Source organism: Salmo trutta, chromosome 15 (assembly GCF_901001165.1).
Source record: "Salmo trutta chromosome 15, fSalTru1.1, whole genome shotgun sequence".
Classification (NCBI taxonomy): Eukaryota; Metazoa; Chordata; class Actinopteri; order Salmoniformes; family Salmonidae; genus Salmo; species Salmo trutta.
The window spans coordinates 30076566-30095515 of NC_042971.1; the positions used below are offsets into that span (position 1 = coordinate 30076566).

Consider the following 18950-nt stretch of genomic DNA (forward strand, 5'->3'; position numbering starts at 1 on the left):
AAAACCTTCCAAAAATATGCCTCATTATGAAAAGACGTGCATGTTTTTTCTTTATTCTACATAGGCAGCTATTAGGACACCTCAGACAATGGGCGAGGCATGAGTGGCTGGGTGAGACAGCTGTCACAGCGGACGCGGGGAGTCGCGGCTCTCTTTCTCCTAGTTGTCACTCAGCCTGGAGGGTCCAGAGACGGCTCCTGCTGGCCAATTATCCCCCCAGAACCAACTAAGGCCCCGTAATGGCAGCCTTGCTGGCCCAGTGCCAGGTCAGGAGGGGAACAACGGCTGGTCCAGAGAGAGGTAGGGCAGGACAGGGCCACTCCCCAGCCTCAAGAGCAAGACGTCCCACTAAGGAAGGGGCCTTTACCCCCCTGCTGTTCCCTCATGTCCTTTCTCTTGTGCTGAAAGAGAAAAACATAAGGCCTGAAGTCAATTTCCCAATGGTGTTTAAATGATAATACGGGGTAGTAATGACTGAGTGTGGGTGGCATTCAATCAATTATGAAAGTTTTACGGCTTCATACTAGTTGATGGATAAAGTGTAAAGCCAATACAAACTTTTCTCATATAGAATGCACTGCAGTGTAACCTGGATTCAAGCACTTTCAACCGAGGAACTGCTGTGTATTAAGCTACTGTTCTTCATACATTGAAGAATAGACTGGGGAGCAGGTGAAAGATCATTGAAGCCCACACCAGTCTCACAGTGCCATTAAAATGACACAATGACAAATCAGAGCTCATACAGTGAATATGATTACTAAAACAGCGAAACACTTAAAACTGCGTTGTTTGCATATTTTTTTCCTTGGCCAAAAATATCTGGGGGTCACTGTGTGTGAGACATCCATCATCCAGATTTATGTCAATGAATAAAACGCACAGGAATAGTCTACCACCATGCCCTATGGCGTACACACACCATCTGCAGTGGTGTTAACATTTCAGTTTTGCTTAGTCCCCAGTATGTGACGAATAAAGGTATGGTGAAGTGTTACTAATTTAGTCGCAACCCTAGACAAATTGTATCGATGTGTAAAATATAGATCTCTACAGAAGTCCAGGGAGGACATATGAATAAAAAAATGATTCCCTCGTTATGTTGAGTTCACAACTTATTTATCTCATGATCACCACATAACAATAGTTTTGTCAATATCACAATTTTCTCATGATCACGACATAAACGTTTTTTGTCTAGATTACAACAATTTTCTCATGATCACGACATAAAAGTTGTTCTGTTGAGATCCCGAGAAACTCTATAAATACGAGTGGAGGTATTGATGATAGATTGACAGTATGGCTGAGGTGGCAGAGCCCATGGTGGATCAATGCATACATTTTTATTGTTTGCTACACTAAGGGATGGTACATTTCATGCTAACCATGCTTTCATTTGTGTTTGGAGCTCATTATCAGTTTATAAGTTAGAATGTTAGCAAGTTAATGGTCCCTTACCTTTGAGCTAAGAGACATTTAAGACCTGAACGATACCTGACAGGCAGCACGGTCTCCCAGGCTGTGTGCCACCCCCAAGACCACAGCAAGCAACAACACAGCTAACTTGGCTAGTCTTGTGCGCGAACTAGCTCGCTAGTTAGCTAGGTAGTCTTCTTAGCTAGCTAGCCAGTTATCGATGCTGATTGTTAGCTTGCATACCTGATATGTGTATAATTGTAAGGGACACGTCATGTTTTATGGATAATATTTACATTTACAGAGTGGGTGAGCTACATTCCTGACAGGCTGATCAGATTCAATAGCAGCCTCAGAGCTTGATCAGATTCAACAGAGAATGGTAAATCAAGATGCTGCCTTCTAGGCTGTTTCATAGGTAAAGCTCCTTGCAGGCAGATTAGCAATCAGTCCATTATGTATATGATCAAGAGTGGGCGTGCTCTATTCCTGGCATGCTGATCAGATTCAATAGCAGCCTCAGAAGCTGATAAGTCAGGATGCTGCCTTGTAGGCTGTCTGCAAGAAGCCTTACATAACAAAAGTTGTTTTCATATGTAATGATCGTGAGATAAGTCGTGCTCTCCACATAACGTCGAATTATATTTTTTATGAATATGTCCTCTCTGGACTTCCGTAGATTTCAGCTTGTTAGTTTTGATGTATAAATACACACTGGAATATACACATGAAAAATATGGAACTATAGCCTACAAGGCATAGGCTGTTGCATGTTTATTTGATATGATACAAAAACATTGACAAGGGTAATGAATAGACAACACATGTATCTGAACAACATAAAAAAACATTCATAAGTACAAAACATAGAAAAATGCATGACCTTGTGCATCAAATCATAACACAAACTTAAGGTAGTGTAATATTTTGCCAGTATACATATACAGTATGAATGATAAACAGTTCCTTTAAATATATTAGAGCGGTGTTAGTCTAGTTCGCTCTGAATTTATTAGTTCTCAAACAAATGGGATTATTCTTCATCTTCACAATTTATACATTGTTATAGGCCTATAAGTCATTTATAAGTTATCTATATAAAAGATATGACAGTACAGGTGCAGCGCTCCTACAGTATGTGCCTGAAAGATGGAACTGGAAGTATTCAAAGTCTATTCAATTACAAACGTAATATGTTGTTCACTGTACAAGCCAGCACAGCAGCTTCGTAGCCAGTGCAATATAGTTAGTGCAACTGTGGAAAACCATCAAGGATATGTCCACATTATATAAATTAGACCTATAGGACCAAACGCCTAAAATGCAAGCTGCAATATGAATTAATTGAACTGGTGGAAGCAAAGTGTGAGCATCAGAAACCCTATGGGCTTATTTGGGTCAGAGCATTGATAGCAATGTACTACACAGAGCCAACAAAACTCTACAGTCAATGCTATTCTATAAAATTCATGTCTATCTAAATGGTTCACCCCCACTAAATAGGCACCATACATACAGTACCATTTTTTACATGACAGTGGACAAGAGTTGTGTTTTATCAGCACAGCTATACATTGTGGAGGTCTATCATCACTCATTATCCTGAGTTTAAAGTCTTCCCCTTCAGTGTTTGTAGATCTAAAATGTACAAAAGAAATAAGTAATATGGCAGAAGCTCTTTTAAAGCCCATTGGAAGTCGAGCTGAAGCCATCCCCATTATGCTAACTGAGGTTGTTTTCAGACTGGCTGCATTTCTTTCTATGTATTTATCAGTGTCCCGCTCTTTAACTCTAGGGACATGTCTGAAATGGTACCCCAAAGTGCACTACCAGGTCCCTCAGAGAAAGACGTCCATGGTTTGTGTGATGGCCTGTCGGCAGAGGGGACAGCTGTGCTGCTGGGGGGGCTGTTGTAGCAAGATGGCCGAGCAGTGGCGACACAGGCATAGGTGGCGGCAGGGCAGTAGCAACACGTTCTTGACCCTGTCCTGACAGATTACGCACTTCTTCCTCTCCTCATGCTCCTTCAATAGGCTGAGGAGGCCAGTGTCAACTGGAGGGGCCTGGCTGCCTTGGCCAGAGGCAGGCTGCTGCTTCACTGTAGTCCTTGTTGTAGGCTGGTGGTGGTATTGGTCTGGGTCAAGGTTGATGTCATCCCACCTAGTGTCGAGGTGTTGAAGTGTTGAATATAACTCCACTTGTTCTCTTCCAGTCTGCTCTGGGGGAAGAAGGGTACCTGTATGGTCAGTAGGAATACCTGGGGTCCTTGGATCCAGAACTGGGTGCCCCACTCCACCTTGGTCCACAGAAGGCTGTACTGTTCTGCCCCTTGGCTGTCTTGCTTGGGCCACCTGCCCCATAGCCTGTGGTCCAGCAGCATTGTCCTGAAGAGCTTGAGCTTGCTCCATGGCCAGCAGGTAAAGTCTATAGATGGTCCTCTGTAGACTTAGCATTCCTGGGATTGCGTTGACAAAGTGAAGACATTGCTGGGCCACATGACGAGGCAACTCTGGGTTGAGATATAGCAAGGTCAAAGCAACGATGACCGCTGTTAAGAGCAAGCCATAGATGTTGAGCATGAATACTGTGATAAAGACATGACCGAGGGAGCCCAGAAACTCAAGAGCTAGTTGGCAGGGTGTCCAAAGCAGTACAGATGTGCCCACCAGGCAGCTGTATAGGAAGGTGAGAAGTGTGAGGGCCAGCTCCAAGGCTTTATGCAGGGGGCCTGACACTGCCTCCCAGGCCCCTACCATTGCAGAGAAGCAGTTCTGGGTACCAATGAGGAGAATGTTGACGATGGTGTTGACAAAGTAGAGAACGAGGCTGAACGCGATGCTAAAACCGTCACAAGTCTGTTTAAGCACAGTATGTCCAGACAAGAGTCCACGGTGTAGCAGCTCCTTGGTGCGCCATGCAACATGAGAAGAGAGGTGGCCCACCATTTTGAAACTCTCGAACACCCCTCCTAAGGTCTGAAGCCATCCCTCCAGTAGATTGAAAGCGCCGTGTGCTGTGCTTGTGACCACCTCTGTTACAGTGAGGAATGAGAACAGTGCACAGTTCCAGTATTCTAGTAAGATGGAGCCACTCGGCACCACTTGCAGGTCGTGCATTGATGAACCCATGTTGGAGAAAAGTCGGCCTAGCCAATTCACAAACCAGATGACCAAGTCCAGTAGAAGGCACAACGTATCCAGGCATTTCCCAATGGCACAGGAAACAAAGTTCACTACATCCATATTAGTGTTCCCTACAGAAGACAAGAACGTGTTAAAGTTTGCCATTGAACTACATTTACGTTTAAAAACTTGCTTACACACTAGTTAGCTAGCATGCTATCAGTTAAGCTAAGCAGCACAGTTGGCTAACTTTCAAGCTGTGCAACATTATTAAGTGGCTAGCTAAAGCTATTATTCCTGATTACCAATGACATAACACGAACTGAGATTAACAGAAATTTAAAAAAAAGAAAAAGAAGAAAAAACATCTCTAGTATGCTACTTCTAATGCTAATGGAAACCCCACCCACTATCAGCTAGCTAGTTAGCAGGTTATGCTAGCTAGCTATAGCAGCTAAAATAGAAAACGGATCTCACCTTACATAGCGTATATAACACGCTAACCAATTGCTACCAATGGGATAATTGGATTGACACAATCAATAAAAATGTTTGCAGGCTCCAATCTAAAGACGCTGTCATTTTAGACATCCATGTAAACACGACCAACCAGACAGGAAGATTCAATTTTGAGAAGCCTATCTAGACAAAATAATCGAACTCAGATCTTGTGATGGTGACTGCTTCAACGTTGATGCCTGTGAAAGAAATAAGAACGACAGAGAATAAAATAATAATAAATACAAATATTATATTCTAACTAATAATTAAATGGTAACAGTAGTTCGTTTATCACCAATCATAGTGACATTATACTCTTAATCATATATATATTTTTTTATCATACTGTCATGTCCATATTATCCTGTTTTTGCATGGACAGTGGAAATATATTTATACATATTTAGTGCCGTTACAGTTTCTTTTCACAATTATTTTTCAATAGTTGCCCATGTTCTGGTGTTTCCTGGCTAGACAGTGGCCAACCGCAAAACTGTGAGATATTGCACACTCATGTCACCCCCTGTCATTCTGTGCTTTAAGAGACAATACAGGCCAAGTAATTTGATATATTTAATGTATTTACTTACCCACCCACTCACCTGAGGCAACACCATTCAAGTAGCAACACCATTAACACCACTGTACTGTAGGATATCCCAAATATAAAGCCATAATCTCACTCAACAATTCACTAATGACTCTAGAATGAGAAAATGTATCTTGAGCAGATCCTAGTCCATGTGAGAGACTAACATGCTTTTTCTAATAGACGTCTTGTATCTCATTATGAGTCAATAAATCCCTCAGCATCAATGTATGTTATTTGTGATTGATCTCGCCAGGAAGCTTGCCCTGAGGACAGTCATAATGGAAGTGGCAAAAAAAAATCACTAATTTGACTGCTTAACACCCATGTCCACCCCCATCCTGTCTGCTCTGGAACAGCAGCCAACCGTGGCCCTTATCAAATCATCACACAACCTGAATATATGGCTTCTTTTGGAGGGTTGAAAAGCATAATCAGTCATGTTCCTTCCTCCCAGCTGTGCGTGTGTGATGTTGTCTTAGAAGAGAGAGCTGTTTTGCACCCACCTCTGTGTTTTCCCCACTATTTATGTCATGCTACTCAACTTTCTACAAATATGTGTACAGACTAACACGAGCCAGTCAACAAAATGCCTCCATTTGGAGTCCAGAATAGGGTGTTACTCTCTTCAAATGACTTCAACCATACATCAAGCCCTCTTGCTCTTTAAGTGACATCATGGTATTCCATGGATGAGCCTCCAGGTTAACAGATAGGTAACCCAATGTCCGCAGTTAGTCTTTTGTTATTTCCCAGACATTTTTCAGACAGCTGCAATCTCTCTAACTCTCTTTCACTCTCTCATTCCTCTCCTGTTTGTTGTTCTTGCCCATCTTATCACAGCTGCTGCTCTCCTTCAAGCCCAATGTGGAAAAATGGCATCAGACACCCTTCTCCTGCCAATTAGGACCCCCACTAAACACTCCTCATGTAGGCCTTCGGAGCATTCAACACTTGTCCTCACTAACAGCACAATTGGATGCCTCCACTGTCTCACCCTGAAAGAGTTGTCCATGTTTAATGTTTAAGATGTTCTGAGAACAGGAAGGCTTTCCAAGACTCTGCTGGTGGAAGTGCACTGTCGGTATCCTAGGTTGATGTTTGATATAAACCCTTTCAATGTATCAAATAGGAAAGATAGTTGACATTCATAGATTGGTCAATAGATTAATGCCAATGATTCTAATGTAACAATTGGTTCCATAGACATAATAGAATGGGGGAATGATAAGTATCTTTTCCCATACAGCCAAGGACACACAGAACAACATTGCCTATAGTCTATTCAGGCTAAATTATATCTTGATAGCCTAAATAGAGCAAGCCTTCAGTTGGTAACTGAGCAAATGAAAGAATAGCATTCATATTTTCTGGCACTCTGACAATTTTGAGGGTTGGGTGTTCTCTGCTTGTGAAAGTCCCTTTACAAGAACAGCTGAGCTATAATTGCTTTCCTCGGTGGATGCTCATAGGCCATGCTCGGAGGTGAAATCTACTGAATTGGCTGCCCTTGTCCTGGGCTGGGTGTGGGGATAGGGACCTTATCAATGGTCTGTCAACGAAGTCTCGAGGCTAACCTGAAGCATACAGCTTTTACAATCACACCCTTGTTCTCAACTGAACATGTTACAGAAACAATTTAACACAACACATGTACATAACTTACAGCAAACTGTTCATCTTTAATTAAGTAATAGCTTTATTATGAGGGAGGGATAAATAATTAATACCAACATTTTAAAATGCAAGGGTTGCCCATAGTTTATATAAGAAATGACCATTCAAATAAGCTTTTGATAGGGAACCTACAGTATGAGGTTGAATTATTCACAGCACAAAAAAAAGCATATTCCGACTTTTCACCAAACCATCACGAGCTGAATTTCAATAAGCTACAACTGCTACCCTCACTATAATGTAAAATAGAAAAATGATAAGAGCCAGAACTAGGAAATGGTATAATATGATAACAAAGAAATGATTGTAAAGTGTCTAGCCTTCTAATGATGATTAAGAGGTGCCCTGATCCCATTTTAACACACTATATTTGGCTCCAAGTGGCCACCTGGGTCCCACTTTGGCTCCACCCCTGTCCTCTACCCTACCCAGTATTGTGTCTGGGATTCAGCCTACGGTCCACCCCCTCTCTCCACCTGACCAACCAGACCTTGATGTGTCTGAGCTGAGGAACTCCAAGGTGTTTCATTTGTTAATTATGTTGGGTCACCATGGCAACGGCTGTTATAAGGGGTCAGCGTAGATGTTAGAGTCCTCTTCAGCACAAGCCATGTCATTGTAACTGAGCAATGTGAAGACTGGCACAAGTCACCAGTCACTCCTCCCCCAAACCCCCCAGAAACCCCCTTTCCACCCACCCGCACACACAAGCACAAGAAGAATAAGAAGAAGAGACAGGATAAGAAGAAACACTGTGCTGCCCTTTTTATTGACCTGTCTAAAGCATTCGACACTGTGTATCACTCATTACTTATTCAAAGGCTTTCATCAATTGGCCTTATCATAGCACATTGCACTTTATTATGGGCGATAGGTTCAGTACACATCATTGCATTTTCTATCAGAAAGTAGACTGGCCCTCCTGGAAGTCTCGTAGATTGATGCATTACGCTCTTTTTGTCTATAAAGCCTCTTGCATAAACTTCCGCCATAATTTACCTCATTGTTAACCTTCAGTTAAGTTACCAGACTCAGGGACTGCTAACCCTGGAGTTCCCTTAAATCTTCACCAAGTTAAGTAAATCTGCTTTTAGTTTTTTTGTGCGTCTCATGTGGAAGGATCTCCAAAAGTCCATCAAGTTTATGTATTTGGTGCCTTTAGGGCAATTTAGGCGGATGTTAGAGGGCCTTTTTTCTGAAGAATGTTTGTTTCAAATGAATGTGTTTTGATTTTGTGTTTGCTTTCATGTATTGTGTAATTGATGTGTATATAGATATGTAGTGTAATTGTTGATTGTTGATGTGTTGTTTATTGATGTGCTTGAAAGGTCGTCATTGTAAATAAAGGTGAAAGTGCAGATCAGACAATGGCTCAATGATTCAAAAGGCCCCCTCAGCTAGACCAGGCAATGGTCATTACAAATGTGTCATGGACTCTGATTTAAACTCAATTGCAATAAGCCAACCTCTAGATTAGACCTGTTTAGCCCATTGCTCTTGGCACAATGACTGGAACGAACTACAAAAATCTCTGAAACTGGAAACACTTATCTCCCTCACTAGCTTTAAGCACCAGCTGTCAGAGCAGCTCACAGATCACTGCACCTGTACATAGCCCATCTATAAATAGCCCAAACAACTACCTCTTCCCCTACTGTATTTCTTTATTTATTTTGCTCCTTTGCACCCCAGTATTTCTACTTTGCACACTCATCTACTGTCAAATCTACCATTCCAGTGTTTTAATTGCTATATTGTATTTATTTCGCCACCATGGCCTATTTATTGCCTTTACCTCCCTTATCTCACCTCATTTGCTCACATTGTATATAGACTTATTTTTCTACTGTATTATTGACTGTATGTTTGTTTACTCCATGTGTAACTCTGTGTTGTTATATGTGTCGAACTGCTTTGCTTTATCTTGACCAGGTCGCAGTTGTAAATGAGAACTTGTTCTCAACTTGCCTACCTGGTTAGTGATAGGGTGTGGCTGCACTTGGTCATACTCAAGCACTTTGGTGTACATTTCAATTAAAATAATGTATCTCTTTTACACCACCAAACTTTTTATTTTTACTCTTTGGTCCCCTCTTCACCTTGCTGTTATATTCGGCACCACTGTAAAACAAATATAAAACAACAGCACTCTACAAGACAACAAAACAGCTTGTAAAGACAACACAGCTGTAGGCCGCTGGATCAAATTCGCCACAGCACCAGGTACGGCAAAGAACATAACCCAAAATGACACATATTGTTCAATGACATTCAGTGTGGGGCAGCTGATGTAGACTAGTGATACAGAGCTAACATGATTATGCTGAGCGTTCTCCTCCTTGTTGCCGGGAGCGGGAGCTAGCACTGGCAGGTCTGGTTACACAGATTGGGAACAGAGTGTATCTCCACAGGGGTGTCAGACTCGCCAGAGCCAAAAGCGAAGATGACATGCAAGAGCTGAGGACAATGTCAAGGTCCTTTTTCCTCACCCCCCCCCCCCCCCCCCCAAGTTCAGATACTGTAAGGTTATTTCTGAAGGTTGTGCTGAAGGTTTTGGGCTCCAAAGATCTTAATTATAGGTCATAGTGTACAAAAAGTCTGAATCTGAATGGTAACCAACATTATGCTCTCTTGAGGATACTAAGCTCTTTTTGGTTATAGTGGATAGTATTCCTGTAGCTTATTCAACCAAAATCTGAATTCATCCAGGTCAAGACAAGTTGAAAATCATGTTAAATGTCTGAGTGAGTTAAGCAGCTAAATATTCATGCCACAGTAGGACATTTCAAGGATTGTGATTGGGGATTAGTTAAAGTTAATATACAATCAGTAGTTATTTAATGGCCATAATCATTAGTTAGGTTATGTTTTATTCACATGACTAGTCATCAGAAGTACTCCGTTAATAGGCACCAGTATTCCAGAACATGAGGAATAGGATACATTCAAAGATCAAAGTGAATCCACATTGTCAGAAGGTGATTTTCAGCTAGTGGAGCATTCTCTCTATACGGAAGATCTGACAATACTGCTTATCGTTAACGGAGGTGAGTTCAGACACAGGTGCAGGATTGTTTTTTAAAATTGTTTATTTTTTATTTCACCTTTATTTAATGAATGAATTCACCATCAAATCAATCAACCCATTGAAAAGTGAAAATATAAACAAAATATATACTTTTTTTTAAGAACAGGCACATTAGGGTTCTCACTCACACAGTCATAGATATCATCTCATCAGCATTCTCTAGCGACAGAACGGCTCCCGCTGTGGTATAAGATGACTATTCAGGTGGGACCTGCATGGCCATGGAGGTGGTCTTTGTCAGAAGAATACACATTCCCGATACTGCATCATTACCTTGAGTAAGTCCATACAGTGGGGGATGTATTCAAGACAAACACCAACCACCAGAATCAAACATTGTAGGGTAGAAGATTCCTGTATGGATTGCAAGTTTTGGCAGGAGAGTAGCACTTTTAGCATGACTTTGATCCCAGCAGCTCTTCCCTCTTAATTCTCCATTCACTATTTCTCATGGTTGTTTTGAGTACGTGAAACAGATAGCTTTGTTAGGGATTTCCATGGTGACTGCAAACTGTACACACTTACAAATTATCTTCAAGTGTTTTTTTGTAAGGGCGATGGTTCTTTGTGGAACCTTAATGACTCAATCAACTGTTGAAGCCCTTCAATGGTTCTTTGCAGTTTAGAAAAGGGTTATTTCTTCTTTTAGTGATAATTGAAATTTAGGGGTGGTGGCTCATTCAAATATTTTGGTAAGTGGTTTCCTCACATCTTTTTTTGTGCAAGCAAACCATGAATGAGAGCATCATTCCAATTTATCTAATATGTTGTGTTGCAATGTTATATATTAAATATGACTAAGGGCCAGTAGCAATGTCTTGTGAAAGACTAATGTATGGCATAAATTAGTACTTTTCAATTCTCTCCACAAGGAACCCCAGCTGTTCTACATGTTGCACACCTGATTTAACTCATCAACCAACCCAATAACGGCCAAATAATTTTTATAATATGGCTAACGAGAATATAAAAAAAACCTGTATGGTTCTTTGTCACGCACTGACCTAGGAGAGCTGTGTTTTCTCTGTTTAGTTAGGTCAGGGTGTGATAGGTGGGTGGGCATTCTATGTTTTGTGTTCTATGTTTTGGCCGGGTATGGTTTCCAATCAGAGGCAGCTGTCTATCGTTGGCTCTGATTGGAAGCCATACTTAGGCAGCCTGTTTTTCCTGTGTTGGTGTGGGTAGTTGTTTTCCGTTTTGTTTGTATACCTGACGGAACTGTTGGCTGTCGTTTTGTTGTTTTTGTTTAAGTGTTTTCATTAAAGTAAAGTATGAGCACTCTACACGCTGCGCCTTGGTCCCCTTTATACGACCCACGTTACATTCTTAAAAATGATCTACAAAGAACTTTTGAGATTGAGGGTTATTTATAGAACCCTTCTCCATAAAGGTTCTGTAAAGAACCATAAAAATAGGTTCTATACAGCTCCAAAAGGGGTTATAACCATAGAGGAACCATTTTTTGACGGTATATAGAACCTTTATTATTAATGGTTCTTTATAGAACCTTAGGAAAGGGTTCTTTATAGCACCATAAAGGTTCCAAACTCTTTGGGGCAGGCTGGGGACCCCTTTTGTGATAGCAAATTCACCAGGGACCCCCTCAGAATCAGAACACAACTCGAGTTTTACTATGACTTCGGCAGTGCATTGCTGGACGAACCAAGTCTCGGGCCCTGCCCTGGGAAGAAACATTTTAAAGGTTTGGGCGACTGAATTCAAACGTAAGTTGGTTTCAGAGTATGGTTTGATGTGGGTGACTCTTGTGTGTGTTTGCAGGTGGGTTGAGTTATACAAATGATTTAGCCAATTAACTACAGCCGGCTAATGTGCAACCATGGCAAAATTGGTTTGACTTTGGATAGCCTAACTCTGGGGTTAGTTAGGCAACTTTTATCTCTTTCATTAAATGCTTTCAGTATTTGTAAATTAATTTCTACAATTTACATTTGGTTTGAGTTTTTTAAATCGTTGAAATTTGGAGATATTGGAATTTATACATCTTGTCCCATGTACATTGTGTAATTTACTGATGGTCCCTAGCTATCCCCATAGGGGTATCCATCATGAACCCAAATTTACCACGGGCATTATGATTGGGTCGCATGCAGCTACACTCCGAATTGATGATTACTTGTGTGCTGCCAGCTGTGGGCAGGTTTGAAACAACCCAAACTTAATTTATGTTGCGATGCAAAATAGCTTCCAATACTCTACTCAGCAAATTGGATGCAGTCTATCACAGTGCCATCCGTTTTGTTACCAAAGCGCCTTATACCACCCACCACTGCGACCTGTATGCTCTAGTCGGCTGGCCCTCGCTACATATTCGTCGCCAGACCCACTGGCTCCAGGTCATCTATAAGTCTATGCTAGGTAAAGCTCCGCCTTATCTCAGCTCACTGGTCACAATAACAACACCCACCCGTAGCACGCGCTCCAGCAGGTATATCTCACTGGTCATCCCCAAAGCCAACACCTACTTTGGCCGCCTTTCCTTCCAGTTCTCTGCTGCCAGTGACTGGAACGAATTGCAAAAATTGCTGAAGCTGGAGACTTACATTTCCCTCACTAACTTTAAACATCAGCTATCTGAGCAGCTAACCGATCGCTGCAGCTGTACATAGTCCATCTGTAAATAGCCCACCCAATCTACCTACCTCATCCCCATATTGTTTTTATTTACTTTGCTGCTCTTTTGCACACCAGTATTTCTACTTGCACATCATAATCTGCTCATCATCATCTGCTCATCTATCACTCCAGTGTTAATCTGCTAAATTGTAATTACTTGCTACTTTGGCCTATTTATTGCCATACCTCCTCATGCCATTTGCACACACTGTATATATACTTTCTTTTTTTTCTATTGTGTTATTGACTGTATGCTTGTTTATTCCATGTGTAACTCTGTGTTGTTGTTTCTGTTGCACTGCTTTGCTTTATCTTGTCCAGGTCGCAGTTGTAAATGAGAACTTGTTCTCAACTAGCTTACCTGGTTAAATAAAGGTGAAATGAAAAAATAAAAATAAAAAGTCACGACCAAAAGTCTCACAAAACTCAGTTTTGGGTGATACTGACTTTATTTACACTTTGTAGTAAATTTTGACAGTAGAATAAATGTTTCTGATTCATATCGATGTCACATAGGCTGTTTTCTAAATTATTAGTTGCTCTTTTAAGGCCCTCCTCTTGGCATAGGGGGCAGCAGGTAGCCTAGTGGTTAGAGCATTGGGCCAGTAACTGAAAGCTTGCTAGATCATATCCCCGAGCTGACAAAGTAAAAACTGTCATTCTGCCCCTGAACAAGGCAGTTAACCAGCTATTCCTAGGCTGTCATTGTAAATAAGAATTTGTTCTTAAGTAACTTGCCTAGTTAAATAAAAATTAGGAGAGGACATTTAGCAGTTTTCAAGCCAGAGGAGGCTGGTGGGAGAAGCTATATGAGGACAGGCTCATTGTAAAGGCTGTAATGGAATAAAGGAAATGATGTCGAACACATCAAACATGGAAACCACGTTTGTGATTTCATTAATTCCATTTCAGCCATTACAATTTGCCTGTCCTCCTATAGCTCCTCCCACCAGCCCAAGCTAACTTCCTGCAATTCTAAACATTTTGCCAAGAGGCAGACAGAAAAATTGCTTAAATTACAGTGCATTTATGTTGTTGTTTTTTTATATATAATTTTTGGGGAATACGAGAAGTATTGAGTTGAAAAATTGATTGAGTATGTTTGACATTTAGCAGAAGCTCTTATCCAGAGCAACTAGGGTTAAGTGCCTAGCTCAAGGGCACATTGACAGATTTTTCACCTAGTCAGCTCAGGGATTCAAACCAGCAACCTTAAGGTTACTGGCAAAACGCGCTTAACCGCTAGGCTACCTGACACAGTAATGTGGATACCAATATCCCTGTGAGCCTCCCAGGCCCATGTTGCCCAGGGTTAAGAACATAAATTGTAGATTAATAATAATGCATTGTATTGTATTGTATTACTCCCTCTAAACTTATTCCACAGAACCCTTGTCCAAAATGAATTAGTTTAATCTGTTGTTGTTGACAATGTTCTTTTTTTTATAATGTAGAAATAGCACCTCCCGGGACCCCAATTTGAGAACCCTTGCTTTATAGAATCTTTAAAAAAGTATCTATATAGTATCAAAAAGGATCCGCTATGGTTACAAGCCAAATAACCCTTATTCGGCACAATATTGAAGATTTTCTTCGTGTGTGTAATCAAAGTGAGTGACATGGGAAAAAAACATGGTATTCTGTGATCTTGATGATAGGGAATTGTGCAGGCAGCCACGGAAACCGGTCACACCTCAGAGCTTATCCTGATCCTCTGTTGGCTCATCTCTCTCCCTCTCATGTACTCCACATCATCAGCACCTGACCTCACCCCAATAAGCCCATTGGAAATGGATTCATCATATGACACTAGAGTGAGGAATAGGGATATCATGTGTTTTGTAAATGTGATGATTAGTCATAATGGTGATAATTATTTGCAGGAAATGCATTACATTCATCTAGCAAGATAGTGCATTTTTAATAATGACTTTGTCACCCCTGATCTGTTTTACCTGTCTTTGTGATTGTCTCCACTCCCCTCCAGGTGTCGCCCATATTCCCAATTATCCCCGGTGTACTTATACCTGCGTTCTCTGTTTGTCTGTTGCCAGTTCATCTTGTTTGTCAAGCTTACCAGTATTTGTCCTGTCAGATCCTGTTTTTTTCCCCAGCCTCTCTTTTTCTCCCCCTCCTGGTTTTGACCCTCGCCTCGCCTGTCCTGTCTCTGTACCCGCCTGCCTGACCACTCCGCCTGACCCTGCCTGCCAACCGGTACCCTTGCCCCATCTCTGGATTATTGACCCCTTCATGCCTTGACCTGTCTCTTGCCTGCCCCTTAGACTATTAAACCATTGTTTATTCAACGTGTCCGCATCTGGGTCTTACCTTGATTCCTGATAGACTTTTTGATCTTATTCACCATTAACCATTTCCTTCTTCAAAAATATGTCCAAGAGACAGGAAAGCACAAATACTGTAGTGAGATAGAAACTTCAGTTTATCTTTCATGTATTGTTGGCTGAGTTTCAATTTGGAGCTATTAGAATTTTGACATATTGTCCCATGTACATTGTGTAATTTACTGATGGTCCCTAACTAGCCCATAGAGATATCCAAAGTGAACCCAAATTTACCATGGGCATTACGATTGGGTCACATGCAGCTGTACTCCGAATTGATGATTACTTGTGTGCTGCCAGCTGTGGGCAGGATTGAAACCTTCATTTATGTTGTGATACAGTCACGACCAAAAGTCTCACAAAACTCAGTTTTGTACGAGAATGACTTTATGACCAAAATTCTCCTATTTACACTTTGTAGTCAATTTTGAGGAATACAGAACATCTGTTTTGTGAATGTGATGATTAGTCATAATGGTGATCATTCTGGTATTTGCAGAAAATGCATTACATTAATCTAACAAGATAGTGAATTTTCAATAATGACTTTTAATCATATTCACCATTAACCATTTCTTTCTACAAAAATATGTCCAAGAGACAGGAAAGCACAAATATTGGATTGAGATAGAAACTTCAGTTTCAACCTCTTGTCAATTTGTTAGTTTTTGAATAATTAATTTATTGATTTGAGGTATCGTTCCAGTTGTACTTTTGAACCTCATTTTACTGGACTGACAACCTTCTTCGTCACAGTGATCTTGACTTATTTATGAGACACTTGTACTTGAGTCTACAAAAACCACACTTGTCTTTCCAGCCCACAATCATTCTGGAAAATTCAACTTGGACACTTAACGAGAGTGTGCAGATCAGCTGAACTGGCACCTGTCACCTGGTAAAATAATCAGTGTGTGTGTTAATGGTGTTTGACCATTAAATCCTCACCGTCACTCCCTCCTATCTCCCCCTCCCTCTCTGTTTGCTCTCCAAAGTCACAACAGTGTGAGAGACAGATGGGAAACTCTGATACAACATGGGGAGAGAGAGAGAGAGAGAGAGAGAGAGAGAGATGGAGGGCAAAAGAGAGAGAGAGATAGATGGACAGAGGGGGCAAGGGATACAATTGATTTGAGATGGAGAAAATTACATTTCAACATGGAATCGTCTTTTTCTGCCTCTATCACAGGGAAAATAAGGGATTTCAGAGGGGGCCTGGGCTCTATGTCCACTTCAAAGGCCCTTTCTCATTTGCTTCAGATTTGCCTTCTCTGCTCTGTAGACTGTACCTTGGCCTCAAGGGACTGTGCTACACTCTGCCTTTTTGCCCTCTTTCTAAATCCACTGGCCAAGATTTGGTGCACTTGGCAGGGGTGGTTGCAGGGTGAATTGCTGCTGTGTACAGTGATGAGTGCTTTTGCATCTGCAGGTGAACAAACACACTCACACAGTGTGATGCATGTGGAGTGTGTGATGGATGTAGAAGGTGACCTTAACTACACTGAGAGTACCTTTGTCAGTGTAGACGGTACCTCTAGAGCCCATTTTGTAAATGGAACATCTTGAGTAAAAACTAAACATTCTCTAATTGTCTACCATTAATTATGATGTGGTCCTTCTGAGAAGTATAAATAAAGTATAAATATGATTTAGAAGTCTAAATATACTATCATAGAGGAGATTGAATGCTTTAATAAATCAAAAAGAAAATGTCTTGCTGAACAAGATATCCTGCACAGCATAAAATAAAGTAAAAACAGAACATACTGTGTCCTGTTACATCTTTTGTTCAACATAGCTTTATTACCGCCACTGAAGACTGTTCTTAATTTCTGCCCAATGGGTTGATTTCCCTCCATTTGTAACCCTATATTCCCCTGCAATGTGTCTCAGGCCAGGCTAGTAGTGATCTATAGAGGGGGACCCAACCCCGCAGGACAGCTGGAGTGGGAGCCGTACTCTGGAGCCCCTCTCTGCTGCAGCTGTTAGCTGAGGTGACAGTCCAGTGACGAAAAAAACAGAGGTTGTTAACGACCTGCAAGCTGATCTGCCCCAGAGAAGCCCCTTTACTATGGTGGAGAGTTGGGGTCACTACTATGTTTACAAGGACCCATTGGTGGACAATGTATTTCTTCCAATATTTTTCAAATGTACAGTATCTCTACCTATAGAGAGAACAAAGGATTATTTTAATGGAATAGAATGTGAATTGATTGTTCCAATCCTTTTATGTCCTTACATTACATGATTGGATTATTATTCATGAGGTATATCATAGAAATGGTTTTGGGTTAATGTGCACAATAAATCACATTTTCTCATTTATCAAAGCACCTAGTTCCTTATACACCCCAATGTAAGAATAGCCAAATGAGAGAATACCATTTTGGCCAAGAGGTGTTATTCCAGGCAATGATGGTAGGCTTAGCGTCCCTACTGTTATAGATACATTTTCTCGCAAGAAAAACAATCGTGTTACCGTTACCCACTAAATGCAAGAGGAAGGGGGGATGGAATTTGGAAATCAAAGTACAAAGTACTACAGACAGTACAATAGACGACAAACCTTTTTCTGCAACACGACTCCCTCCCTCCCTTTCCTTCACAACCGTCCAGACTTGACTCGCTCTTTCTTTGTGCGCGCGGACCAAGTTGACTAACTACGTTTCATTTTGAAAGGACTGGATAAGACGGGAGAAACAGCATGGCTTTCCCAAAGAACTCGTTCATATTGGTGTTTCTTCTTATTTGTTCCCTCAGCTGGAATGGTAAGTAAGACAAATAACGTATGTTTTCTTTGTTTTAGATTTTGGGAAACTTTTCTCGCGGATTTAACGAATGTTTCCAAGGGGTACAGTTTGAATGGGATGCACTTCGACTGAGGGATGCTGTAGCAGTCTAACCTTGGCTTTCGATATTTGGCTGTTTTTAATGTAAATGGATTTTATTTCGTTGCAGTCACATTAAAACCTAGTAGCATATATCTGACTCTTCTGCGAAGCTGTGGACTGTTATTTAGTAATAATAGGCTACACACTTTGAGTTAAGATTGTGTTGCTTATTTTAGGAGCAAGTGCAACTGTACAAAATGCAAATGTTGAAATGTGAACTGTTGGAGCCCCATGTTTTTGGGAAATGAAAAAGCATCCCTTTTCCCAAAAGTCTACTTGACGTAGACTACGTGTAGCCAGAGTTAACTGAACACTTCATTTCCGTGTCATTTTGTTTTAGTGAATTTAATTGGCTTATTCATTAGTTATACGGTTTTAATTACCGTTGCTAAATTGGCACTATGGCCAGTGTGACTATGAAATCACGTTGTCAATCATCATGTACGTGTTACATTTGGAATTCTGGGTATTAAACCTTGTTGCGTTTTTGCATTATGAACATATTTTGCTCACCAATATTATCCTATGATATGTGCTGGTTTTAAATGTCAGACAGCTCTCTCCAACGATCAAGAGGTTTAAATGGTTTAATTAGGAGTTGTTTTTCCAGAGCTATCAATGGCATATCTGTGTTTTTCATCTCTCGGGCAACCACGCGCCTTAAAAAAAAAAATATATATATATATA

At 41.0% G+C, this 18950-nt stretch overlaps 2 protein-coding genes across 4 annotated transcripts in view; one reads left to right on the forward strand and one right to left on the reverse strand.

Annotated features, from left to right (window-relative positions):
• Nucleotides 1-2153: 2153 nt before the first annotated feature.
• On the reverse strand, nucleotides 2154-5250 carry LOC115148781 (E3 ubiquitin-protein ligase RNF26). 2 transcript variants are annotated; one of them, XM_029691004.1, is made up of 2 exons: nucleotides 5024-5250; nucleotides 2154-4672 (listed from the first exon to the last, which is right to left on the reverse strand). In XM_029691004.1, the coding sequence occupies exon 2, from the start codon at nucleotides 4659-4661 to the stop codon at nucleotides 3258-3260; it is 1404 nt and encodes a 467-aa protein (XP_029546864.1). In that variant the 5' UTR covers nucleotides 4662-4672; nucleotides 5024-5250; the 3' UTR covers nucleotides 2154-3257. The 2 variants fall into 2 exon arrangements, with proteins under 2 accessions (XP_029546864.1, XP_029546863.1); XM_029691003.1 differs by having other exon boundaries at nucleotides 5019-5250.
• Nucleotides 5251-17842: 12592 nt separating this feature from the next.
• Nucleotides 17843-18950, forward strand: part of mcama (melanoma cell adhesion molecule a) — a 65043-nt gene continuing 63935 nt past the window's right edge. The window contains exon 1 of one of the 2 annotated variants that reach the window (XM_029691006.1): nucleotides 17843-18140. In XM_029691006.1, the coding sequence (XP_029546866.1) occupies nucleotides 18077-18140 (64 nt within the window). In that variant the 5' untranslated portion in view covers nucleotides 17843-18076. The remainder of the gene's footprint in view (nucleotides 18141-18950) is intronic. The other variant, XM_029691007.1, reaches the window with a different exon arrangement.

Excerpts from the sequence above, each read along its gene's own strand:
- LOC115148781 (XM_029691004.1), bottom strand. The coding sequence starts at position 4,661 with ATGGATGTAGTGAACTTTGTTTCCTGTGCCATTGGGAAATGCCTGGAT.